Raw genomic sequence first — 27,998 nt, 5'->3', positions numbered from 1 at the left:
AAGAATCCTCCTACTAAGCAGGAGACATGAGTTCGATAGGTAAAGAATCTGCCTGCCAAGCAGGAGACACAGGTTTGGTCCCTAGGTCGGAAGATCTCCTGGAGAAGGAAATGGCAACCCACTCCAGTATTCTTGCTTGGAAAATCCCATGAACAGAGGGGCCTGGCGGGCAACAATCCATTGGGTCACAAAGAGTTGGACACGACTTAGCAACTAAAGAGTAACAGCATTATTTCTGTTGTTGTTGTTCAGTTGCTAAGTCCTGTCCGACCCTCTGCAAATCCATGGACTGCAGCATACCAGGCTTCCCTGTCCTTCATTATCTCCTGGAGTTTGCCCATATTCATGTCCATTGATTCAGTGATGCTATCTAGCCATCTCATCCTCTGCCACCTTCTCCTTTTGCTATCAATCTTTCCCAGCATCAGGGTCTTTCCAGTGAGTCAACTCTTCACATAAGGTGGCCAAAGTAATGAAGTTTCAGCTTCAGCATCAGTCCTTCCAATGAATATTCAGGACTGATTTCCTTTAAGATGGACTGGTTGGATCTCCTTGCAGTCCAAGGGACTCTCAAGAGTCTTCTCCAGCACCACAATTCAAAAGCATCAATTCTTCAGCGCTCAACCTTCTTTATGGTTCAACTCTCTCATCTGTACGTAACTACTGGGAAAACCATAGCTTTGGCTATCAGGACCTTTGTTGGCAAATTGATGTCTCTGCTTTTTAATATGCTGTCCAAGTTTGTAATAGCTTTTCTTCCAAGGAGCAAGCATCTTTTATTTTAACCGCTGCAGTCACCATCTGTAGTGATCCTGGAGCCCAAGAAAATACAATCTGTCACTGTTTCCACTTTTCCCCCATCTATTTGCCATTAAATGATGGGACCAGACACCATGATCTTAGTTTTTTGAATGTTGAGTTTTAAGCCAGCCTTTTCACTCTCCTCTTTCATCCTCATCAAGAGGCTCTTTAGTTCCTCTTCACTTTCTGCCATTAGAGTGGTATCATCTGCATATCTGAGGTTGTTATTTCTCCCAGCAAACTTAATTCCAGATTGTGATTCATCCAGCCTGGTATTTGGATGATACATTCTGCATATGTTAAACAAGCAAGGTAACAATATACAGCCTTGTCGTACTCTTTTCCCAATTTTGAACCAGTCCATTGTTCTATGTCCGGTTCTAACTATTGCTTCTCGACCTGCATACAGGTTTCTCAGGAAACAGGTAAGGTGGTCTGGTATTCCCATCTCTTTAAGAATTTTCCATAGTTTGTTGTGATCCACACAGTCAAACGTATTAGCATAGTTAATGAAGCAGAAGTAGATATTTTTCTGTAACTCTCTTGCTTCTCTATGATCCAACAGATGTTGGCAATTTGATCTGTGGTTCCTTTGACTTTTCTAAACCCAGCTTATACATATCTGGAAGTTCTCAGTTCATGTTCTGCTGAAGCTTAGCTTGAAGCATTTTGAGCATTACCTTGCAAGCATGTGAAATGAAATTGTGCAGTAGTTTGAACATTCTTTGGCATTGCTCTTTGGGATTAGAATGAAAACTGACCTTTTCCAATTTTGTGGCCACTGCTGAGTTTTCCAAATTTGCTTGCATATTGAGTGCAGCACTGTAACAGCATCATCTTATAGGATTTGAAATAGCTCAGTTGGAATTCCATCACCTCCACTAGCTTTGTTCATAGGAGTGCTTCCTTAGGTCCACTTGACTTCACACTCTGGGATGTCTGGCTGTAGGTGAGTGATCATACCATCGTGGTCATCGGTATCATTAAGACCTTTTTTGGTGTAGTTCTTCTGTGTATTCTTGCCATCTCTTCTTAATCTCTTTGCTTCTGTTAGGTCCTTACTGTTTCTGTCCTTTATTATGACCATCCTTGCATAAAATATTCCCTTGATAGCTTAAATTTTCTTGAAGAGTTTTCTAGTCTTTCCCATTGTATTGTTTTCTTCTATTTCTTTGCATTGTTCACTATGTTGCTGTAAGTATCAATTGTTCATTACATTTGATTTCTGAGAAGTATACTTTGTTTACTCTTTTATCCATTGAAGGACATTTGTGTTGTTTTATGGGTTTGGTTTGGTATCAATAAAGCTGCTATAACCATCCATATATACATTATTGGGTGAACACAGGTTTTCATTTTCTAGGGGAAATATTCAGGAGTAGCATTACAGGGTCATATGGTATGTGTGTGTTTAACATTGTAAGAAATTTTATAAAGACCTGACAAACTATTTTGCAGAGTGCCTGTGCTGTTTTGCATTCCCACTAGAAATGAGAATTCCCACTAGTAGGATAATTCCAATTCTTCTGCATCTTTGACAGCACTTGGAATTATCACTACATTAAAAAAAAAAAAAAAAAAAAAGCCCATTCGAGTATGGGTATAAAGGAATCTCCTTGTGGTTTTAATTTGAATTTTCCTAATGGCTAGTGATACTGAGCAATTTTTCTGCCCCCTGCCCCTAATGAATAGCTGTCTTTTAAAAGTAACTCCATTGCCATATTACCAATTTTCAAATGTGAATGACTATTTATATTTTAAGAAAGACTTTTGGCATTAATTTCTTAGAATATTCACAGTCAATTTTAATTTAATTAAAATATTATTGATGTACAATATTATGTTAGCTTCAATGTACTACCTGGTGATTTGATATTTGCATATATTATGAAACTATCAGTATGATAAGTCTAGTAACCATCTATTGCCCTACAAAGTTATTACAATATTATTAAAATATTCATATTTATGGCCAGTGTTTCTTTATTGATTTTGTGTGTGGATGGTCTACCTGTTGGTGTAAGTGGGGTGGTAAACTTCCCTAAAATTTTTGTGTTACTGCTCCTTTATGTTTGTTAATATTTGCTTTATGTATTTAGATGCTACTATGTTGAGTACATATATATTTATGATTGGTATATCTCATTGTTGGATCGATCCATTTATCATTATGTGATGTCCTCCTTTGTCTCTTGTTACACACGTTGTTTTAAAAGTCTGTTTTGTCTGATGTAAGTACTGCTACCCCAGCTTTAAGTTTCTATATGCATGGAATACATTTTTTCATCTCCTTAATTTCAGTCTGAAGTTGAATCTCCTTTAGGCAGCATATATATGGGTCTTGTTTTTTTTTTTAATCCATTCAGCCACTGTATGTCTTTAGAGTATAGCATTTAATCCATCTACATTTAAAGTCACTATTGATAGGTACATACATAATGCCATTTTGTTAACTGTTTTTGGGGTTGTTTTGTAGTTCTTTTGTTGTTCTTGTTGTTTCCTTCTTCTTTTGTTGTATTCCCTATGATTTAATAGCTATCTTTAATGTTTCTCTTTTTTGTGTATGTATCTATTATATGGTTTTGGTTTGTAATTACCATGAGGTTCATAGATAACACACTCTCTCTCTGTCTCCTCTCTCTCTCTCTCTATATATATATATATATGATTAAGTTGACAACCTTTTAAGTTAAAATACATTATAACCATCATATATTTTTATTCCTCCCTACCCCATTGTTAATGTTTATGGCATCATATTTTACATCTTTTTTGTTTTGTGTATTCCACAACTACATTTTGTGGATATGGATGATTTTATTACTTTTGTCTTTTAACCTTCCTACTAGCTTTACAACTGGTTATTCTGCTATCTTTACTGCACCTTTGCCTTTACCAACAAGATATTTTTCTTTCATATTTCTAGTTGTGGCCTTAAAAAATCTATTTATTTATATAATTGGAGGATAATTACCTTACAATATTATGATAGTTTCTTAAAAGTTTATTTATTTTAATTGGAGGCTAATTACTTTAAAATATTATATTGGTTTTGCCATACATTGACATGAATCAGCCATTGGTGTACATGTGTTCCCCATCTTGTACCCCCCTCCCACCTTCCTCCCCATCCCATCCCTCAGGGTCATCCCAGTGCACCAGCCCTGAACACCCTGTATCATGCATCGAAACTGGGCTGATGGTCTGTTTCACATATGATAATATACACGTTTCAGTGCTATTCTCTCAAATTATCCCACCCTCACCTTCTCTCACAGACTCCAAAAGTCTGTTCTTTACATCTGTGTCTCTTGCTGTCTCACATATAGGGTCATCATTACCATCTTTCTAAATTCCATATATATGCGTTAGTATACTGTATTGCTGTTTTTCTTTCTGGCTTACTTCATTCTGTATAATAGGCTCCAGTTTCATCCACCTTATTAGAACTGATTCAAAGGCATTCTTTTTAATGGCTGAGTAATATTCCATTGTGTATATGTACCACAGCTTTCTTATTCATTCATCTGCCGATAGACATCTAGGTTGCTTCCATGTCCTGACTATTGTAAACAGTGCTGTGATGAACACTGGGGTACACGTGTCTCTTTCAGTTCTGGTTTCCTCGGTGTGTATGCCCAGCAGTAGGATTCCTGGGTCATATGCCAGTTCTATTTCCAGTTTTTTAAGGAATCTCCACACTGTTCTCCATAGTGGCTGTACTAGTTTGCATTCCCACCAACAGTGTAAGAGGGTTCCCTTTGTTCCATACCCTCTCCAGCATTTATTGTTTGCAGACTTTTTGATAGCAACCATTCTGACAGGCATGAGATGGTACCTCATTGTGGTTTTGATTTGCATTTCTCTGATAATGAGTGATGTTGAGCATTTTTTCTGTTGTTTGTTAGCCATCTGTATGTCTTCTTTGGAGAAATATCTGTTTAGTTCTTTGGCCCATATTTTGATTGGGTTGTTTATTTTTCTGGAATTGAGCTATAGGAGTTGCTTGTATATTTTTGAGATTAATTCTTTGTCAGTTGCTTCATTTGCTATTATTTTCTCCCATTCTGAAGGCTGTCTTTTCACCGTGCTTATAGTTTCCTTTGTTGTGAAGAAGCTTTTAAGTTTAATTAGATCCCATTTGTTTATTTTTGCTTTTATTTCCAATAATCTGAGAGGTGGGTCATAGAGGATCCTGCTGTGATATTGGTCGGAGAGTGTTTTGCCTATGTTTTCCTCTAGGAGTTTTATGTAGTTTCTGGTCTTATGTTTAGATCGTTAATCCATTTTGAGTTTATTTTTATGTATGGTTTTAGAAAGTATTCTAGTTTCATTCTTTTACCAGTGGTTGACCAGTTTTCCCAGCACCACTTGTTTAAAGAGTTTGTCTTTTCTCCATTGTATATTCTTGCCCCCTTTGTCAAAGTTAAGGTGTCCATAGGTGCTTGGATTTATCTCTGGGCTTTCTATTTTGTTCCACTGATCTATATTTCTGTCTGTGTGCCAGTACCATACTATCTTGATGACTGTAGCTTAGTAGTATAGTCTGAATTCAGGCAGGTTGATTCCTCCAGTTCCATTCTTCTTTCTCAAGATCGCTTTGGCTATTCAAGGTTTTTTGTATTTCCATACAGATTGTGAAATTATTTGCTCTAGTTCTGTGAAAAATACCGTTGGTAGCTTGATAGGGATTGCATTGAATCTATAGATGGCTTTGGGTAGTATACTCATTTTCATTATATTGATTCTTCCTATCCATGAACATGGTATATTTCTCCATCTATTTCTGTCATCCTTGATTTATTTCATCAGTGTTTTATAGTTTTCCATATATAGGTCTTTTGTTTCTTTAGGTCAATTTATTCCTAAGTATTTTATTCTTTTTGTTGCAATGGTGAATGGAATTGTTTCCTTAATTTCACTTTCTGTTCTCTCATTGTTAGTGTATAGGAATGCAAGGGATTTCTGTGTGTTGATTTCATATCCTGCAACTTTACTATATTCACTGATTAGTTCTAGTTAATTTTCTGGTGGAATCTTTAGGGTTTTCTATGTAGAGGATCATGTCATCTGCAAACAGTGAGAGTTTTACTTCTTCTTTTCCAACCTGGATTCCTTTTATTTATTTTTCTTCTCTGATTGCTGTGGCTAAATCGTCCAAAACTATGTTGAATAGTAGTGGTGAGAGTGGGCACCTTTGTCTTGTTCCTGACTTTAGGGGAAATGCTTTCATTTTTTTCACCACTGAGGATAGTGTTTGCTGTGGGTTTATCATATATGGCTTTTATTATGTTGAGGTATGTTCCTTCTATTCCTGCATTCTGGAGGGGTTTTATCATAAGTGGATGTTGAATTTTGTCAAAGGCTTTCTCTGCATCTGTTGAGATAATCTGGAGAAGGAAATGACAACCAACTCCCCTATTCTTTCCTGGCAAGTCCCGTGGACAGAGGAGCCTGGTGGACTGCTGTCCATAAGGTCACACAGAGTTGGACACAACTGAAGCAATTTAGCATGCATGCATGCATTGGAGAAGGAAATGGCAATCCACTCCAGTGTTCTTGCCTGGAGAATCCCAGGGGCAGAGGAGCCTGTGTGGGCTGCCGTCTATGGGGTCGCACATGAGTTGGAAACGACTGAAGCGACTTAGCAGCAGCAGCAGCAGCATTGAGATAATCATATGGTTTTTATCTTTCAATTTGTTAATGTGGCATATCACATTGATTGATTTGTGAATATTGAAGAATTCTTGCATCCCTGGGATAAAGCCCTCTTGGTCATGATGTATGATCTTTTTAATATGTGGTTGGATTCTGTTTGCTAGAATTTTGTTAAGGATTTTTGCATCTATGTTCATCAGTGATACTGGCCTGTGGTTTTCTTTTTTTGTGGCATCTTTGTCTGGTTTTGGTATTATGGCGATGGTGGCCTCATAGAATGAGTTTGGAAGTTTACCTTCCTCTGCTATTTTCTGGAAGAGTTTGAATAGGATAGGTGTTAGCTCTTCTCTAAATTTTTGGTAAAATTCAGCTGTGAAGCCTTCTGGTCCTGGGTTTTGTTGTTGTTGTTGTTGTTGGAAGATTTCTGATTACAGTTTCGATTTCTGTGCTTGTGATGGGTCTGTTAAGATTTTCTATTTCTTCCTGGTTCAGTTTTGGAAAGTTATACTTTTCCAGGAATTTGTCTATTTCTTCCAAGTTGTCCATTTTATTGGCATATAGTTGCTGATAGTAGTCTCTTATGATCCTTTGTATTTCTGTGTTGTCTGTTGTGATTTCTCCATTTTCATTTCTAATTTTGTGGATTTGATTCTTCTCCCTTGTTTTCTTGTGAGTCTGGCTAATGGTTTGTCTATTTTATTTATCTTCTCAAAGAACCAGCCTCTAGGTTTGTTGATTTTTGCTATGGTCTCCTTTGTTTCTTTTGCATTTATTTCTGCCCTAATTTTTATGATTTTTTTCCTTCTACTAACCCTGGGGTACTTCATTTCTTCTTTTTCTAGTTGCTTTAGGTGTAGAGTTAGGTTATTTATTTGATTTTCTCTTGTTTCTTGAGGTAAGTCTGTATTGCTATGAACCTTCCCCTTAGCACTGCTTTTACTGAATCCCACAGGTTTTGGGTTATTGTGTTTTCATTTTCATTTGTTTCTATGTATATTTTGATTTCTTTTTTGATTTCTTCTGTGGATTGTTGGTTATTCAGAAGAGTGTTGTTTAGCCTCCATATGTTTAATAGTTTTTTTTTCCCTGTAGTTGACATCTAATCTTACCACATTGTGATCAGAAAAGATGCTTGGAATGATTCCATTTTTTTTTTTTTTTTAATTTACCAAGGCGAGACTTATGGCCCAGGATGTGATCTATCCTGGAGAAGCTTCCATGTGCTCTTGAGAAAAAGGTGAAATACATTTTTTTTGGGTGAAAGTCTTATAGATATCAATTAGGTCTAACTGGTCCATTGTATCATTTAAAGTTTGTGTTTCCTTGCTAATTTTCTGTTTAGTTGATCTATCCATAGGTGTGAGTGGGGGTATTAAAGTCTCCCACTATTATTGTGTTACTGTTAATTTCCCCTTTCATACTTGTTAGCATTTGCCTTACATATTGCAGAATATTGTGATCGTTTTTGCCATACATCAACACGAATCGGTTATAGGCATGTGTGTGTCCCCTCACTCCTTTTTTTGCTTAGAGGAGTGCCTTTAACATTTCTTCTTAACCTGGTTTAGTGGTGCTGAACTCTTTCTACTTCTGCTTGTCTGAAAAATTATTTATCACTTGTTTAAATCTGAATGAGAACTCTGGACGGTAGAGCAGTATTGGTTGTAACTTTTTTCCTTTCATCATTTTGAATATATTGTGCCAATCCCTTTTGGCCTGCAGAGTATCTTCTGAAAAGTCAGATCGCTTTATGTGAGTTCCCTTGTATATAGCACATTGCTTTCCCTTGCTGCTTTTAAGATTCTTGTTTTAATTTTTCCCTTTAAATATAATGTGTCTTGGTGTGTACCTCTTTGCATTCATCTCATTTGGGATGCTCTGTGCTTTCTGGATCTGGTTGTCTGTTTCCTTTCCCAGGTTAGGGAAGTTTTCAAGTATTATTTCTTCAAATAAGTTCTCTAACCCTTTATCTCTTCTTTCTGTGACCCATATAATGAAAATGTAGTATGCTGATGTTGTCTCAGAGGTCTCTTAAACAATTTTCCCCCTTTTTTAAAGCTCTTTTTTCTTTTTCCTCTTCAGCTTGTGTGATTTCTACTATGTGTCATCCAGATTGCTGATCCATTCTGCTGTGTCATCTAATATATTGTTGACTCCTTCTAGTGTTTTTTTATTTAAGTTGTTATATTCTTCAAATGTATTTGTTTCTTCTTTGTATTTTCTAACCCTTTGTTGAAATTTTCACTGTGTTAACCCATTCATCTCACGAGTTTGTTGAACATCTTTATGATGATTACTTTGAACTCTTTATCAGGTAGTTTGCTTATCTTCATTTCATTTAGCTCTTCTTCTGGGGTTTCATCTTGTTCCTTTGTTTGGAACAAATCCTTCTGTCAGTTCATTTTGCCTAATTTGCTATTTTTATTTCTATGTATTTGGTAGGTTGGTTATGTTTCTTAATCTTGAAGTGACCTTATATAGGAGACGTCCTATGGAGCCCAGCAGCGTGCTTCCCTCAGATCACCAGTGCTATATGTTCTAGGGGTGCCTCCTATGTGGGCTGCATGTGCCCTTCTCTTGTGGTAGGGCTAAATACTGTGGGTGTGTGCGTGGGTAGGTCTTGATCCCAGTATAGTTAGCTATGAGGCCATGCCTTTTGCAGTGGCTGTGGGCCTACTGAAATGTGGGATAGGCTTCCCACACAGTTGGCTCTGTGGCCCAGGGCGGGTTGGAGTTGCTGCCAGCCTACTGGTAGGTGGAGTTAGAAATCCCTGTGATTGTTTGCGTGGCTTGAGGGGACTTGGTGCTGGTGCCAACCTGTTATTGGGTGAGGCTGAGTCCCCAGTACAAACAGGCTGGTAGGAGGATTCCAAAATGATGCTTCCCAGTGCTGGTTTTATCAGAATGAGGTACTCTAAATGGCTGCCACCACTGTCTCCATTCCCCAGGGTAAGTAGCAGTTGCCTTCTGTCTCTCTAGGAGTCTCTCCAAGATCAACAAGTGGGTCTGACCCAGGCTCCTTTCAAACTACTGCTTCTATCCTGGGACATTGGGTATGTGGGACTTTTTGTGTGCCTTTTAAGAGCAAAGTCTGTTTCCTATAGCTTTCCAGCTCTTTCACCCTAAGTCCTGGTAGTTTTCAATATTAGATGTTCTGTGAGCTCATCTTGCCAGTGTAGGATCCCCAGGCTGGGGAGACTGATTTGGGAATCAGATCCCTTGCTCCTTGGGGAGAATTTCTATGATTGTTATATTTCTCCCATTTGTGGGTCACTCACCTGAAGGTGTAGGTCCTGGCTGTACTGCCTCTGCCCCTCCCACCTGTCTTATTGTGGTTCCTTCTTTATGTCTTTAGTTGTGGGAAAATTTTCTGCTAGTCTTCAGGTCATTCTCAGAGAATTGTAGTAGTTGTAATTTTCCTGTGTCCATCAGAGGAGATGAGATCAGGGTGTTCCTACTCTGTCATTTTGGCCACCCCATTAAGCATTTTTTCTTATGCTTATTTCCACTTTTGGTGAAATATCCATTCAAACCTTTTGCTCATTATTTTATTGTTTGCTTTCTTACTTTTGAGATTTTAGAGCATTTAACATAATCTAGATACAAGTCCTTTATCAGACATGTGTTTTGCAAATATTTTCCCTCAGTCAGTGGCCTGTCTTTATTTTCTTAACAATGATTTTCTCAGAGAATACATTTTTAATTTTGTTGAAGTCCAACTTCTAATTTTTTTCTTTCATGTATAGTACTTTTGATATCATATCTCAACTTGTAATTTTTTTCTTTCATGTATAGTACTTTTGATGTCATATCTAAGAACTATTTGCTTAACTCAAAGTAATAAAGATTTTCTCCTAAATTTTCTTCTGAGATTTTTACAGTTTTGCATTTAGGTGTATGATCATTTTGAATTAAATTTTGTACATGTTGTGAGCTGTAGGTGTAGGTATGTCCAATTATTCTATCACTGTTTGTTGAAGACTGTATGTTCTCCACTGAATTACCCTTGTATCTTTGTGTAAAAATCAGCTGAACATCTTTATGTGTCTATGTAGTTTATTTTTTATTCTGTTCCATTGGTTCATAGGTCTGTTCCTTTGGTTAATATCACACTGTCTTGACTACTATAGCATTATAGTATGTCTTAAAATTGGAAGTTTGAGTCCTTCAATTTTGTATTTTTTTTTCAGAATTGTTTTGACTATTCTAGTTTCCTTACGTTTACATATAAATTTTAGTGTCAGCTTGTCTATCTATACAAAAAACTTTAACTAAAATTAAAATCTGAATTAGGATTATATTAAATGTCTATAAATTTTGGGAGTATTGACATCTTAATTATATGGAATCTTCTGACCCATAAGCATAGTATATATGTCTGTTTATTTAGGTCTTCCATGCCTTTTTCATCAATGTTTTATAAGTTTCAGCATATAGATATTATGTGTGATTTGTTAAATATATATCTAGTTATTTACTTTTTTTGAAGTTATTGTGAATGGTATTGTATTTTTGATTTTGGTTTCCCAATTGTGCAATGCTAGTATATAGGAATATAAATAGATGTTTGTCCATTGATCTTGTGTGCTGTGAACTTGATAACTTACTCATTAGTTCTAGGAGTTTTTGTAGATTCTTAATGCAGACAATCATGACATCTGCAAAGAGAGATAATTTTACTTCTTTTCCAATTATAGTGACTTTTATTTCCTTTCTTAGCCCTATTTCATGTGTTAGGTGGAGAAGGCAATGGCAACCCACTCCAGTATTCTTGCCTGGAAAATCCCATGGATGGAAGAGCCTTGTAGGCTGCAGTCCATGGGGTCGCTAAGAGTCGGGCACGACTGAGCGACTTCACTTTTACTTTTCACTTTCATGCACTGGAGAAGGAAATGTCAACCTACTCCAGTATTCTTGCCTGGAGAATCCCAGGGACAGAGGAGCCTAGTGGGCTGCCATCTATGGGGTCGCACAGAGTCGGACATGACAGAAGCGACTTAGCAGCAGCAGCAGCAGCAGCATATGTTAGGACTTTCCTATGATATGGAATGACAGTGATAAGAGAGACTATATGAAGTTGTGGTTAACAAAGGAAAGAACTACTGGTAAACAGTGAAAACTTATCAGATCAGTTTAAGTTGAAGGTCACAAATGTGTAGTCTCAGCTGTGTTATTTCTAATCAGTTGCAGTGAGTATTTATAACCAGTTGTATTATTTTTGTAGTAGTTCTCAGCAGCCTGAGTATAGAAATGGAGAAGGCAGATGGCTGGATTTGATCTGGAGTTTGGATTTTTGCTGGCTAAAGCAATGAAGTTAGGGAGAAAAGAATATTGCCGAGAGAGAGGTTGAAGTGTTAAGGCTTGACAGAGAAGGAAGTAATCCATGTAAAAAGTTTGTTTTTACTTATATTTTGATATAATTCCTTTCAGTGTTTCCCTACATACATAGATATATTTTAATACTTAAAACTTTTATATTAAAATTAAAAATACTATTCTATAATGTTTTCAAGGTCCATCCCATGTTGTAGCATGCATTTCTTTGGTTGCCAAATGGCATTCCATTGTACAGATATACTGCATTTTGTTTATCTATTCATCAGTAGATGGATATTAGTGTTTCTGTTTTTTGGGTATTATGAATAGTGCTGCTGTGAGCATTCATGCAGGAGTTTTTGGGCATATGATTTTCATTTTTCTTGGTTATATACAAAGAAGTGGAATTGCTGGGGCGTATGGTAATTTTAGACATGAACAATGGACATGAACTTGGGCAAACTCTGGGAGATGGTGAGGGACAGAGAGGCCTGGCATGCTGTGGTCCATGGGGTCACAAAGAGTTGGACAGGACTTGGCAACTGAATGACAATAATGGTAATTTTATGTTTAACATACTAAAGGGCTTCTAAGCTGTTTTCCAAAGTGACTGCTCCATTCTGTACTGCCACCAGAAGTGTATGAAGGTTCTAATTTCTCTGAATCCTCACCAACACTTGTTATTATCTGTCTTCTGGATTATAGCCATCATCTGTTGTTGTTTAGTCACTAAATCTTTAGCAACCCCATGGACTGTGGCCCACCAGGCTTCTCTGTCCATGGGATTTCCCAGGCAAGAATACTGGACTAGGTTGCCACTTCCTTCTCCAGGGGGCTTCCTGACCCAGAAATTGAACCTGTATCTCCTGCATTGGCAAGTGGATTTTTTACCACTGAGCCACCAGGAAATCCCATGGATGAAGGAACCTGGTGGGGCATGGTCCATGGAGTTGCAAAAGAGTCAGATATGACTTAGTGACTGAACAACAATGACAATAGCCATTCTAGTGGTTATTAAATGGTATCTTGTTATTTTGACTTGCATTCCTTAATAGGTAATGATGTTAAGCATCTTTTCATGTGCTTATTGGTCACTTGTATGTGGAGAAATATCTATTCAAATCCCTTGCTCATTAAAATATGTATCATCTTTTTACCATAGAATTGTAAGAGCTCTTTACATTGATGTATTCTACATACAAATCTCCTATCAAATATTTGATTTACACATGTTTTCTTCCAAAAGATCACATATTGTATGATTCCATGGAATCATGGATTATATGGAATGTCCAGAGTAGGCAAATCTATAGAGATAGAAAGTAGATTAGTGGTTTCCTATAGGTGGGAGTGGAGGCATGGGGAGTAACTAGTAATGAGTATGGGGTTTCTTTTGTAGGCAATGAAAATGTTCTAAAATTGATTGTGGTAATGGTTATATGACTGTGAATATCCAAAAAACCACTGAATTGTACACTGTTGTGGTCAAATTACATGGTATGTGAACTATATCTCAGTAAACTTTTCAGAATTAAACTGCACTCATACAGCTTTTCCACATAATCTTATGAATTATTCTTCAAAATAATTACTTTTAACAGTACATAATAGTTCACCATAATGATTTGGTAATTTATTTCACCATTCCTATATTGTTAGATATTTAATTTTGTTTTCAATTTTCTGGTATTATAATAAATTGATGATGAATAGTCATGCAGATCTCTGATGACTTCATTAAAATTAAAATACATTTCTAAAATGTAGTTATCAGATAAAATTACATGAAATATTTAAGGTTTTTATATATGTTATATATTTTGCCCTCAAAAAATTATCTGTGAATTTAACCTTACATCATCAGCACCTGTTCTTGCCAACATTATAAAAATTGGCTTCTTTAGTAGACAAAAATTAATATCTAGGGTTATTTTAATTTGCATTTCTTTCTACTGAAGTTGAGTAATTTTCATGTTTTTTTTAACTTTTATTTTGTTGATTATTCCCAACCTTTGTAGAATTTCCAACTGTTGTGTTGTTCCTTCTTTTACTGATTTGTAAGATCTTTGTAAATTGAGGATGCTAAATTGTGTGTTACAAAAAAATTTTTGTGTTACATATTTTGCAAATGTTTCTACAAATTTGACTTTTCATTTCAAAGAAAATATCATTGAGAATCAGTGTTTTTGTGTGTAAAAAATTATGGCAATAATTTTTTTTATACATAAAAATTTGAGAAAAAATGAAAAAATATGCTAGCCTTTGTTAATCATAAGTTGTAAATAGAGAGGTATTCACTTTATCCTTTATATTTTAATTTTTAAACTTTTCAAAAGAAAAAAAGAAAAACATGTATAAAATATCTAATAATTTAGAAATACATAACTTATTCAACCATTCTCCTATTGATAGACATTCAAGTTGTTTTCCATTTGGAGCTTTCACAAACATCACTGTAGTGATTATGTATAATTCTTAATATGTTGATAAACTTTGAAATGATTGTACTATTCTGCCTTCTCATGTTCCCACTTTTCTATTATTAGAACATGACTATGTTGTTCCCACAAAATTGATTAGTTAATTTATTTGAACAGGGTACAATGGGAAAAGCATTGCTTAAAGGCAATTTTGCTTACCTACAGAATCATATAAAAATGTATTTTATGGCTTCATATTTACCCAAGATATTATGAAAAAAGGGCATGGTCAAATAAATTTTGAAAAAACTTATTCCACTTTTGGGGATTCACAAAACTGCTTAGCATATTATCAGTCTTGACAAGTACTGCACTAAAGACAAAGTTCCATGATCTGCATATAAGAAAATAACTTCAGTCATGTAACTTCAGGGGGCTACTACAATCCCCTCTTGGAGAGTGACAAAACTTATTTGCATAGTTCCTATGGTAAAGATAACTCTATAATATGGATGAAGGGTTTCCTAAATTTATTTCACCAAATAACTTTTCCCTGTTAACATCTACTAATATGTCAAAGAATACCCATAGTAAAATGCTAAAATAAGAAAATTAGGAAGATAAACACCATGGATAACTTAAATCTAAGTACGAGTACCACAAAAGTGTCAAACATTTCATTAGGACTTTGGATAAGAAGACAGATTTAATTCTTTCCTCTTTTAAACCTTTAATTATAAGTGAAGGTGCACAGTAAATATAGCAAATCAGGTTTTTAAATGTAGTACTATAGTAGAAAGGGCATAATCTGAAGTCAGACAGACCTCAGTTGCAGTGTTAGGTTATTTACATAGTAGCTAGATAGGTGGTTTAACTTCTTTGGACTTCAGGTTTCTCATTAAAATGGGGATAGTAACATTCACCTCGAAGAGTTGATGTGAGCATTAAGTGAGATAACATATGTCAAGTACACAGTAAAGTGACTGGCATATAGAAAATCTTATATAGCGTCTATACTGGTTCATAGTAGGGTTCTGTAAGGTAAAGAAGTGAAGACCTGAGAGCCAACAGATTGACGGCCTCTGAATAATTGCCAGATTTTTCATGGGAATGGAACTGGAGGCTTATCAGATCAGTTTCAAGCTCCACGGTATTTTTTTTTACTAAAAATTTTCCTTTGATACTAAATTACATTGAGTTTACTTACCTGTGAATGTTGCAAAGGGAAGGCTGTTTAGCTTTTCATTAGGTCAAAGAGAATCCCATGTGTAAGGCTGCCTACCACTGATGAACAAATTAATAGCATTTTGGGAGAGTGGGAGCGTAGGGATTGTGCTTTTTGCTTGTTTATGGGTAAGAGTAGGTTTTTAACTGACATAATGGAGTCAGGCAAAAAAAAACACCTATGTGTAATCTTTTTCATTTCAGAGACCTGAAATGCAGCAGGACAAGAAGGCAAAAACCTAAACGAGATGTTTGACTGTTTCTGAATACCCTGGGGTCTTTTAGGCAAAGTTAATAGTGTGAGTTTGCAGGGAGTAAGGGCATCTTTTTCAGTACACTACACAGGGAACTTATGTATAGAACTTCTGCTTATGTTAATAATAAAAGATAGAATAATTTAACATCTTGTTTGCCTGGTGAGAATTTACTCCTTTTCTAGTTCAGCTCCCCAGACTGCTTCTTAGCAGTCCAGTTATTTCTCTATGTGCTTTTCTCAGAACACTGACCTGTTTGAGAGATGCAGGAGATGTAAAAGCTGCTATGTTTCTGTTTCCACGGCAAGAGATGATGATCCTTCTGGATAATCTGTAAGGTTGAAAAGTGAAGGTAAACAAATGTCCTTTCTCTTGTACGGCTGGGTATTCATTCATTGGCATACTTCCTTCTCAGGCAATCCCTGGAGGCAGCAGACATCTACAAATATCTAAAGACTGGTGTGTTATCTACTGAAGCGCTTGCAACCAGTCCAAGCATTCACATTTAAAGAGTAGTAAGCCTGCTGTACTATGCACTAAGATTATTTTATTTGTCAGCATTATCTGATCTATAATAGTGGCTAGTATTTGACTTAACTAGCTGTGATGACAGCTTAACATCATTTGGCTTTAATGGAATATTTAGGCTTCCCTGGTGGCTCAGATGGTAAAGCATCTGTCTGCAATGCAGGAGACCTGGGTTCAATCCCTGGGTTGTGAAGATCCCCTGGAGAAGGAAATGGCAGCCCACTCCAGTATTCTTGCCTGGAAAATCCCATGGACCGCGGAGCCTGGTAGGCTATGGTCCAGGAGTTCGCACAGAGTCGGACACGACTGAGCAACTTCACTTTCACTTTACTTTCACTAACAAAATTACTCTGTTTTGTTATTCCACTGGACATAATTGAGATAGCTGTTATAGCACTTTAGGTGTTGGTGTGTTTTTAAAAAGGAATGATATATCTCGAACATAAGAAGCTTTGGAATCAACAAGCAACATTATTTACAGTAGAGATTTCTTGTTTCCAATCCCCAGCCTATTGAGGAGCAAGTTCAGTTCAGTCACTCAGTTCTGTCTGACTCTTCGCCACCCCATGGACTGCAGCACGCCAGGCTTCCCTGTCCATCACCAACTCCCAGAGCTTGCTCAAACTCATGTTCATCGAGTTGGTGATGCCATCCAACCATTTCATCCTCCGTCGTCCCCTTCTCCTCCTACCCTCAATCTTTCCCAGCATCAGGGTCTTTTCCAATGAGTCAGTTCTTCGTGTCAGGTGGCCAGAGTATTGGAGCTTTGCTTCAGCATCCAATGAATATTCAGGACTGATTTCCTTTAGGATTGACCGGTTGGATTTCCTTGCAGTCCAAGGGACTCTCAAGAGTCTTCTCCAACACCACTGTTCAAAAGCAGCAATTCTTCAGCACTCAGCTTTCTTTGTAGTCCAACTCTCACATCCATACATGACTACTGGAAGAACTATAACTTTGATAAACAGACCTTTGTCAGCAAAGTAATGTCTCTGCTTTTTAATATGCTGCCTAGGTTGGTCATAACTTTACTTCAGAGGAGCAAGCATCTTTAAATTTCATGGCTGCAGTCACCATCTGCAGTGATTTTTGAGCCTAAGAAAATAAAGTCTGTCACTGTTTCCATTGTTTCCCCATCTATTTGACGTGAAGTGATGAGACCAGATGCCATGATCTTGGTTTTCTGAATGTTGAGTTTTAAGCCAACTTTTCCACTCTCCTCTTTCATTTTCATCAAGATCTCTTTAGTTGCTCTTTGCTTTGTGCCATACAGGTGGTATCATCTGCATATCTGAGGTTATTGATATTTCTTCTGGCAATCTTGATTCCAACTTGTGCTTCATCCAGCCCAGAATTTCACATGATGTACTCTGCTTATAAGTTAAATAAGCAGGGTGACAATATACAACCCTGAAGTACTCCTTTCTCAATTTGGAACCAGTCTGTTGTTCCCTGTCCAGTTTTAACTGTTGCTTCTTGACCTGCATACAGATGTCTCAGGAGGCAGGTAAGGTGGTCTGGTATCACCATCTCTTTAAGAATTTTACACAGTTCATTGTGATCCACACAGTCAAAGGCTTTGGCATAGTCAATAAAGCAGAAGTAGATGTTTTTCTGGAATTCTCTTGCTTTTTCTATGATCCAACTGATGTTGGCAATTTGATCTCTGGAGCCAACTTATGGAGCAAGATGGTGGAATAGAAGGACATGCACTCATCTTCTCCTGTGAGAACTCCAAAGTTGCAACTTGCTGCTGAACAACCATTGACAGGAGAATGTTGGATCTCATCAAAAACTGAAACCCCACATCCAAGGGCAAAGGAGAAACCCAAGCAAGACTGTAGGAGGGGCGAAATCATGTTTAGAATCAAACTCAATACCTTCCAGAGATGCTCAGTAGGCTCAAACAAAACCTTTTGTGCACCAGGACTCAGAGACCCCACAGAGACTGAGCCAGACCTGCCTTTGAGTGTTTGACTGTCTACTGTGGAGGCGTGGGTCAGCAGTGGCCTGCTGCAGGGGCACGGGCTCTGGGTGCAGTAGACCTGAGTCACACAGCCTGTGGCATAAGCCATCTTGGAGGAGTTCGCCATTAACCCCACCATAGAGCCACTGAGCAGACAACCCACAAACTGCAGAACAATGATACCAAAGAAATTCTTGTATTGTTAAGAAAGTTCTAGGATCCACAAGAGATTTCCCAACCTGGGGATCTGGCAAAGGGAATGAGAACCCCCAGGAATTTGACCTTGTAGGCCAGTGGGATTTGATTACAGAACTTACACAGGACTGGGGAAACAGACTCTTGGAGGGCACAAACAAAACCTTGTGCATACCAGGACCCAGGAGAAAGGAGCAGTGACCCCCACAAGAGACTGGCCCAGACTTGCCTATGAGTGTCCAGGAGTCTCCGGTAGACGTGTGGGTCAAAAGTGTGCTGCTGCAGGGTCAGGGGCACTGAATAAAACAGTGCATGAACAGGACCTTTTAAAGGAGGTCACCATTATCTTCATTACCCCTAATAGTTTGGTCTCAGGTCAAACAACAGGGAGGGAAGACAGTCCCACCCTTCAACAGAAAATTTGATTAAAGATTTACTGAGAATGGACCCACCCATGAAAAAGCCCCAGTTTCTTCCACTGTCAATCTCTCCCATCAGGAAGCTTCCATAAAACTCTTATCCTTATCAGAGGGAAGACAGGATAAAAATCACAATCAAAGAAAACTAATCAAACTGATCACATGGACCACAGCCTTGTCTAACTCAATGAAACTATGAGCCATGTCATGTAGGGCCACTCAAGATGGATGGGTCATAGTGGAGAGTTCTGACAAAACGTGGTCCACTGGAGAAGGGAATGGCAAGCCACTTCAGTATTCTTGTCTTGAGAACCCCATGAACAGTATGAAAAGGCAAAAAGATATGACACTGAAAGATGAACTCCCCAGGTCGGTAGACACCCAATACGCTACTGGAGAAGAGTGGAGAAATAACTCCAGAAATAATGAAGAGACAGAACCAAAGCGAAAACAATGCCCAGTTGCGGATGTGACTGGTGATGGAAGTAAAGTCTGATGCTATAAAGAGCAATATTGCATAGGAACCTGGAATGTTAGATCCATGAATCAAGGCAAATTGGAAGTGGTCAAATAGCAGATGGCAAGAGTGACATCGACATTTTAGGAATCAATGAACTAAAGTGTACTGGAATGAGTGAGTTTAATTCAGATGACCATTATATCTACTACTGTGGGCAAGAATCCGTTAGAAGAAATGGAGTAATCCTCATAGTCAATAAAAGAGTCTGAAATGCAATACTTGGATGCAGTCTCAAAAACAACTGAATGATCTGTGTTCATTTCCAAGGCAAACCATTCGATATCATGGTAATCCAAGTCTATGCCCCAACCACTAATGCTGAAAAAGCTGAAGTTGAACAGTTCTATGAAGACCTACAAGACCTTCTAAAATTAACACCAAAGATGTCCTTTTCATCATAGGGGACTGGAATGCAAAAGTAGGAAGTCAAGAGATACCTGGAGTAACAGGCAAGTTTGGCCTTAGAGTACAAAATGAAGGAGGGCAAAAGCTAACAGAGTTTTGCCAAGAGAATGCACTGGTCATAGCAAACACCCTCTTCCAACAACACAAGAGAAGACTCTACACATGGGCATAATCAGATGGTCAATAGCAAAATCAGATTGATTTTATTCTTTGCAGCCAAAGATGGAGAAGTTCTATACAGTCAGCAAAAACAAGACTGGGAGCTGACTGTGGCTCAGATCATGAAGTCCTTATTGAAAAATTCAGACTTAAATTGAAGAAAGTAGGAAAAACCACTAGACCATTCAGTTATGACCTAAATAAAATCCCTTATGATTATACAGTGGAAGTGACAAATAGATTCAAGGGATTTGATTTGATAGACGGAGTGCCTGAAGAACTTTGGACAGAGGTTCATGACATTGTACAGGAGGCAGTGATCAAGACCATCCCCAATAAAAAGAAACGATAAAAGGCAAAATGGTTGTCTGAGAAGGCCTTACAAATAGCTGAGAAAAGAAGAGAAGTGAAAGGCAAAGCAGGAAAGGAAAGATATACCCATTTGAATGCAGAATTCCAAAGAATAGCAAGGAGAGATAAGAAAGCCTTCCTAAGTGATCAATGCAAAGAAATAGAGGAAAACAATAGAATGGGAAAGACTAGAGATCTCTTCTAGAAAATTAGAGATACCAAGGGAACATTTCACGCAAAGATGTGCACAAAAAGGTACAGAAATGGTATGGACCTAACAGAAGCAGAAGATATTAAGAAGAAGTAAAAATACACAGAAGAACTACATTAAAAAGATTTTCATGACCCAGATAACCATGATGGTGTGACCACTCACCTAGAGCCAGATATCCTGGAATGTGAAGTAGTGGGCCTTAGGAAGTATCACTAAGAACAAAGCTAGTGGAGGCAATGGAATTCCAGAATGGCACTGAAACATGTATAATATCATATATGAAACGAATCGCCAGTCCAGGTTTGATGCATGATACAGGATGCTTGGGGCTGGTGCACTGGGACAACCCAGAGGGATGGTATGGGGAGGGAGGAGGGAGGGGGGTTCAGGATTGGGAACACGTGTATACCTGTGGCGGATTCATGTTGATGTATGGCAAAACCAATACAATATTGTAAAGTAATTAACCTCCAATTAAAATAAATAAATTTATATTAAAAAATAATAAAAATAAAATAAGCATACCAGTTAAAAAAAATAGATTAGTAGTGAGGAACTACTATATAGCACAGGGAACTCTATTCAATATTCTGTAATAACCCATATGGGAAAAGAATCTGAAAAAGAATTGATGTATGCTATTTGTATAACTGAATCACTTTGCTGTATACCTGAAAGTAACACAACACTGTAAATTAGCTATGGTGGTGGTGGTTTAGTTGCTAAGTCATGTCTGATTCTTGTGACCCCATGGACTGTAGCCCACCAGGCTCCTCTGTCCATGGGATATTCCAGGCAAGAATACTGGAGTGGGTTGCCATTTCCTTCTCCAGGGGATCTTCCTGACCCAGGAATCGATCCTGGGTCTCCTGCATTGCAGGCAGATTCTTTACTGACTGAGCTATGAGGGAAGTCATAAATTAGCTATACTCCAATATAAAATAAAAATTAAATTACAAAAGATGAAAAATTAAGGTAATAAGTGATGAAATGGTCAGAATTTGCTGTGGTAGTCAAATGGGATTTTATTCTATATATGTTTTATTACTTCAATCATTCATATGTTTATGAATTATTTATATTGTTAAAATTAATAAAAAGTCATAAGAACCACAGAAAATCTTCTCAGAACAATACATTGATCTGTCACTTTTCATTTGCAGATTTTTTTCTATGCATGTAGATACATTAATCTCATCAGAGAAATCTCTTTAATCTCTTGACTTCATAAAGGTGTTTCTTTACCTCATATGTTGCTGTACTAAAATAAGGCTGCTGCTGCTGCTGCTAAGTCGCTTCAGTTGTGTCCAAGTCTGTGCGACCCCATAGATGGCAGCCCACCAGGATCCCTGGTCCCTGGGATTCTCCAGGCAAGAACACTGGAGTGGGTTGCCATGTCCTTCTCCAATGCATGAAAGTGAAAAGTGAAAGTGAAATTGCTCAGTCGTGTCCAACTCTTAGCAACCCCATGGACTGCAGCCTACCAGGCTCCTCCGTCCATGGGATTTTCCAGGCAAGAGTACTGGAGTGGGGTGCCATTGCCATCTCCAAAATAAGGCTGGCATCTACCTACTGTACAGCACAGGGTACTATACTCAGTATTTTGTAATAACCTACAAGGGAAAAGAATCAGAGTCAGCAGGGGGAGGTAAAAGGAGTTGCTTGTGTTAATAAGTTCTTTGGACTGGGTACGAGCTCCTTCCTTTTCTATCTATAGATTTGGCACCATTTTGTCTTACTTAGTCTTAGTGACAATGCCTTATTCTAAAACTGGACTTCTGGTAGAGAAATAACTAGATATCTAACTGGGGAAACATTTAGATAGGCTTGTTTCCCACCTCTTCTCCCCACCTCAAGCCTTTTCAGGTCCTTATTCAGCTGTATTCATTCCAGGTACAGTCTGTGATAACTACTGCAAGTTCCCACTCAAAATTTCTGTCAGTTACTACATTATTGGGACCAGCCTGGTACTAACAATATAAAGAAATGTTGGAGGCACAGAAGTAAGCATAATATCACATGGAGACAAAGAACAGGTGGCAATGGAATACATGACATGAGAACTTAACTTTTAGCTCTTCAAAAAATCTCAAGATGACTCAGCAATCTGATGGGAGAAATGTGGAGGGCAAAGTTCTGTTTATTTTTCCTTTAAGGGCTGCCTTTTAGAAAAGTATACTACATGGATGTGTAGCCTTGCTCATATATACTATCATTTATTTTTTCATGCATTAGAAAATTCTAAAGCAGAATGGGAATGAGATTTTAAAGAAAATTTAACCAATGTGCATGAACCAGGGTAGAGTTTTTGCCCAATGATTGCATCAATTCAAGAAAAGCACTACAAGTTATACTGGCAGAATTGTTCACAAACATGCTTATTATGTTTCCTGATCTATCTGATTGGTTATAAGTTATAATATCACAAACTGGCAAGAAACCTTTCAAGCTTTCATCTAATCTTACCTAAGCCACCTATATTTGCTAAACAAATCTGGCTATACTTGCCTTTCTCCATCCAAACGGCACTTATGAGGTTGACATGCTTGCATAATCTTTCTGTACACTATATTCCCACTACACTACATTAGTTGTGTTAACATAGCCTTTATTAGTCTGCTGAGTGGAGAAAAGACTTCCTTCTCAACCTACTTACCTCGGTTGTCATCCTCATTTTCTTCCCAGGGCTCTTCATTTGCTAGCAATGGGTTCTGCGATTCATTCATAGACCTCATAGGGAAGGAGTGTCCATCACCAGGGCTGGTGGGAAAATGAAGGCAGTGAGATCTTGCAGCCTAGACTATTTTATGAAGGTAATATCCCTATTAGAAGTAGGAGGGAGGTTCTTAGAAATATTTAAACCCTTTAGCTTATTGGCTAAAGTCAAACTGGAATAGGCTCTTATAATAGCATCATTTAGTTACTCTATTGCTCTCAATTTCTATATCTCATTTGTTTGTCTGAATCATGTTGACTGTTTTTGTTTTTAAGCAGCTTTTTAACTTGCTTCTCACAATGCCCAGTATAGCAAAATGCACATATAGCAAGTTTCATAAATATAATTTAATGATGATTCCAATTTATACCCCATTATATTATTGCTTTGGCTCTAAATTTTCAAGAAAAATTAGCAGATTCAGAGTCACTGAATTCACTGGAGATAAGCTGCTGTTAATTGGTGATAAATAATAATGATGTCTGAATGCTCTGTTATTTCACTTGTATGACAGAAAAGTTATTAAGGGCTGGGGAGAAAGCACCAGAGTGAGGCATTTCTTAGAGTGCAGATTCTGGGGGCCTATTATCCTACCTCAGAACTGATAGTTCCCTACAGAGGATGTAACTACACTGATTATAGGTGAGTGGGCTTTGATTTTTGCTCTTGTTCTTTATTTCAAAGGAGACTCATTGAAACTTCCCTTTGGTGGAGTGATTGTGTGTGTGTTTGTGTATGTATATGTGTGAGTGGGGTGTAAATAATTGCTGGTAATAGTTATTAATCAACATAATGCAGTAACACAGTTTTATCTTGTGATTATAGCCAGGGCAGTAGGATATACCACAGCTCTTAAATAAATGAACCTGTAAAATATTAACTGGTATAGAGGAACTATTAGGGCAATTCTCTTCATGAGAATTTTTTCTCATTTGCCAGCAAAGTTTCCTCAAATAAATTAACAAATGGATGTCTGAAGAATGGATCTAAAAGGGGACTGAAAGAAGGCTATAAGCTTTGCACCAGAGCTAGTTTGTTGATGGTAGTTTAATCTGGTACATGAAGTCACTCAGAGGACACAAGCTCATCTCTCCTTTATTGGTTTCCCTTCATTCTTGCTGAAATTATAAGAATTACCTACAGTCTCTAAATCAATCTTTGTTTGTTCTTACTTAAATTAAAAATTTTAATCCAAAACTATGAAAAGTGAAGACAAGAGAAATAATTTCTAAGACTATATTACACATAGCACTAAAAGCATTTGGGGGTATATTTTCCCTCTGTTGTTTCTTTTCTCTTTATATTTGTATATATAAAAAAACATAAGAATTCCATGTCTATTGTTCTACTAATTCCATTTCTGGGAATTTTGCTAAAGCTAGAGATAAACTAGACACAAAAATGTCCATTATGCTATTATTTCCAGCCAATAATTAGGTAACAACCTAAACATCTAACAATATGGGAAATATGTATATAGTTTGCTGTCTTTAGTCACTCAGTTATGTCCAACTCTTTGCGATCCCATTGACTGTACCCCACCAGGCTCCTCTGTCCATGGGATATATATCTATATATATATATATTTATATACACATATATATTTTTCCCACTGGATGGAATATGATATAGTCAAAGGTAATGGTTATAAAGACTATGTCACAATAAGGGGAAATGTTCACTGTATTTTAAGTGAAAAATGTAAAATTCAAAATAGTATGTATACTGTGATTAAAAATACATACAAATATATATAGAAAAAATCGGTTGTTTACAAAATTCACTTATAAATGACTTGTACCAGCTTACACTGCCACAAACAAAGCATAAGAATGCTTATTTTATCACACCCTCACCTCCTGATTTATCTTCCCCGGTGGCTCAGCTGGTAAAGAATCCACCTGCAATGTGGGAGACCTGGGTTCGATTTCTGGGTTGGGAAGATCCCCTGGAGAAGGGAATGGCTACCCACTCCAGTATTCTGGCCTGGAGAATTCCATGGATTGACTCTTGCAAAGAGTCAGACATGACTGAGCGACTTTCACTTTCACTAACCTAGTAATAAAAAACTCGGGAAATAGAGTTTTACATTGAACAGATATCTGCTGCATAATTGAACAGATATCTGCTGCATAATACAGTCAAAATTAGATTGCCACTTCAAGTCATGGTCCCACATCAACTTCTTTCACTGGTAATAATTACCTACCTAGACCCAATAGGTATCAACCAGAACTTCTTATTATCTCCAAACACTTGCTGGATATTTTTGACGAAGCCAAGGTTGAACCCATTTTTCTCTGGGCCGCTCATAAACACTGGAGTACAGAAGGCCTCTATGGAAGGGCAGAGAAATTGAAGAAAAGAAGAGAGCAATAATCAGGACTATTATAATTTTACAGCTCTCCATGAACGTGACTTGTTTCTATGGTGTCTTTCTGCTGTGGTACCACAGGCCCCTCATTCTTAGTTATTGCTAAATAATTTAGTAAAAACTAGCATAATTGCTTTACTACAAAGCAAGTTTTTATTAAATGCAAAGAATTGGCACTCTTTTTTTTTTTAAGGCAGAAGAAACAGGATGATAGAAATCAATGAACGGTAATGGAAATAGTATGTATTTTGTACTGCATGTAAGGAGTGAAAGACCAAATCTGAGTGCTTTATTTGAATCTAAATTGTAATAACAGCCAAATGGTCTCTATATTTAGAGCTGGTGCCAAAATAATGACACATAAAGAGACAGTAATGACATTGATTTGGTTTTGAAACATTTCAGAAATGAAGATGTTCACACTGAAGCGTGCAATGTAAGAAACTGAGTTTTACTCCAGAAAAAAAATCAATGAGTGAACTATAATCACCTCAATGACTATAGAAATTGGACCATGTTAGTCCACATTATTTTTAGATACACATTTATCCCATTAAGCAAACATTTTCACTGTTGGATTCTGGCTGCATCTAGCCATTTCCTTTTTGTTCTTTTTTCAGATTCTGTTATCATGAAGCTTTTAGTACTTTTCTATATTGTGCCTAATCTTTAAACCAAATGTGCTAATCTACCACCCTAGCAACTAAGTGCTTCATATATATTTGGTTTAGAAAATAAGTGCAAATACTTCTTAGCTGTCATAATTATTAGCAAATAAATTCCAAAAACATAGTGGCTTTCACACTATATTTTCCTCAAATTTACCTTGGCTAAACATTCAACATATAGACAATTTCTCCTTAACTCTCATGCACTGATTTGTATACAGTATAAATATTTGTTTCACCATGAAAACAACTGTTGTACTGGATCCATCAGAAATACAGTTCTACAAATAACAGCCCAGAGTATAGTGTAATGGAAAATTTTTCATTTCTTGTGCTCATTTTCTATAGACTTACTTGTTCAATGTGTTTATCTCATTCCCACAGTCCCTACACAGGTCCTTGATAACTGTAGATATTCAATGATTTGTTGGTTTGGATTCTATCTCAGGAGAACATTTTTAGAAGTGCTCAATAAGATTTTTCTATCTTTGTTGACTTTGACCTCTGCCTTCTGATGTTCCCTTCTGTGCTGATTCTTTCCTGCACTCCCTTATGTGAACACCTTTCAGAAATTTTTATGCTGCAAATCTAGGGAGCTACCTGGGGAAGGAAATGGCAACTCACTCCAGTACTCTTGGCCTGGAAAATCCCATGGACGGAGGAGCCTGATAGGCTACAGTCCATAGGGTCGCAAAGATCCGACAGTACTGAGCGACTACACTTTATTAGCCAGTGTGTGTGTGTTAGTCGCTCAGTCGTGTCTGACTCTTTGTGACCCCATGGATTGTAGCCTGCCAGGCTTCTCTGTTCATAGGATTCTCAAGGCAAGAATACTGGAGTAGGTTGCCATTTCCTTCTCCAGCTATTACCCAGTATGAACTATAAAAATCAATGGTCACTTTTTATGTGAGGTTTTATTCACTAATGCTCTCTTTAGTCTGTAAGTTTCATTTACTACGGCTTTCTGTGTTTACATCTGTCTCTGTTTGGAGGCAAAGAAATGTCATTGCAGCTGAAATGCTTCATTCAAAGTTTTTCTCTTTCTTGGGAACAATCCACTGGTCACAGGGATATATATTCATTTTTTTTTTTCTAGTCTTAATATCCAATCTTACCTAAGGTGGTTTTGTTTCTGCTGACAAGCCAACAATGGTAACCAAAGAGAATCACAAGGCTGACAAAAAACATGCAGGCCACAAAGAGGAGAAAAAGGACATGGAACTTAGAGCGAACACCAGGCAATTCCCCCTAGAAAAGAAATAGTAAACAGAAACAAAAGATTAAAGTTGTAAGGTTTCAGTAGTTTTCCTGTATTGGTTAGTACTTTTCCATATATATATAATTAAAAATATATTTTGTATAATTTTTACAAAACAGTTCTTTCTGTGGATGACCATTCCACATTATGGATATGCTTTTGGCCTATACAGCCTAAATGGATCTTTGCTTAAGTGCAGTTCAGTGTAAAATAGAGTATATAATGTGTCAGTTAGAAAAGAGTAATGTTATAAAAGAGTATGCTCAGGACATAATTAGTATGCAGTTTCTTAAAGCTTGTACTCCATTTATTTTGTAAATTATGAGTGATTGGCTAGAGGTGATCTTGAGGTTATATCATATGGTTCATCCTCTTGCCTCAAGGTGGCTTACTCTGGAATACTTTATATGTCATGTTTCTTTGGATGTATGTATGTTGAAAATGTCATAGTGATATATGTATGAAGTTAAAATACATAGGTAGTATTTTTAAATGTTCTACCTGTAAGTCATGACCTGATGTTAAAACTACTGCAAATTTTATGTGTTTTCT

At 37.2% G+C, this 27,998-nt stretch overlaps 1 protein-coding gene across 4 annotated transcripts in view; it reads right to left on the bottom strand.

Moving 5' to 3' along the window:
* The window catches only part of ZDHHC15 (zinc finger DHHC-type palmitoyltransferase 15), a 99,285-nt gene that overhangs the window by 7,293 nt on the left and 63,994 nt on the right, over positions 1-27,998 (bottom strand). For 2 of the 4 annotated variants that reach the window (XM_070784971.1, XM_070784974.1), the window contains exons 8-10: positions 27,304-27,436; positions 25,356-25,482; positions 23,087-23,190 (exon numbers count right to left, since the gene is read on the bottom strand). In XM_070784971.1, the coding sequence (XP_070641072.1) occupies positions 23,087-23,190; positions 25,356-25,482; positions 27,304-27,436 (364 nt within the window). Of the gene's footprint in view, positions 1-11,066; positions 11,118-15,925; positions 16,005-23,086; positions 23,191-25,355; positions 25,483-27,303; positions 27,437-27,998 lie in introns of all 4 variants that reach the window. The other 2 variants (XR_011565409.1, XM_070784973.1) reach the window with 2 other exon arrangements.

The sequence above is a fragment of the Bos indicus genome, chromosome X (assembly GCF_029378745.1).
Source record: "Bos indicus isolate NIAB-ARS_2022 breed Sahiwal x Tharparkar chromosome X, NIAB-ARS_B.indTharparkar_mat_pri_1.0, whole genome shotgun sequence".
NCBI lineage: Eukaryota > Metazoa > Chordata > Mammalia > Artiodactyla > Bovidae > Bos > Bos indicus.
The sequence above is the reverse complement of the archived record's forward strand: the minus strand, read 5'-3'. Positions and strand labels throughout refer to the sequence as shown.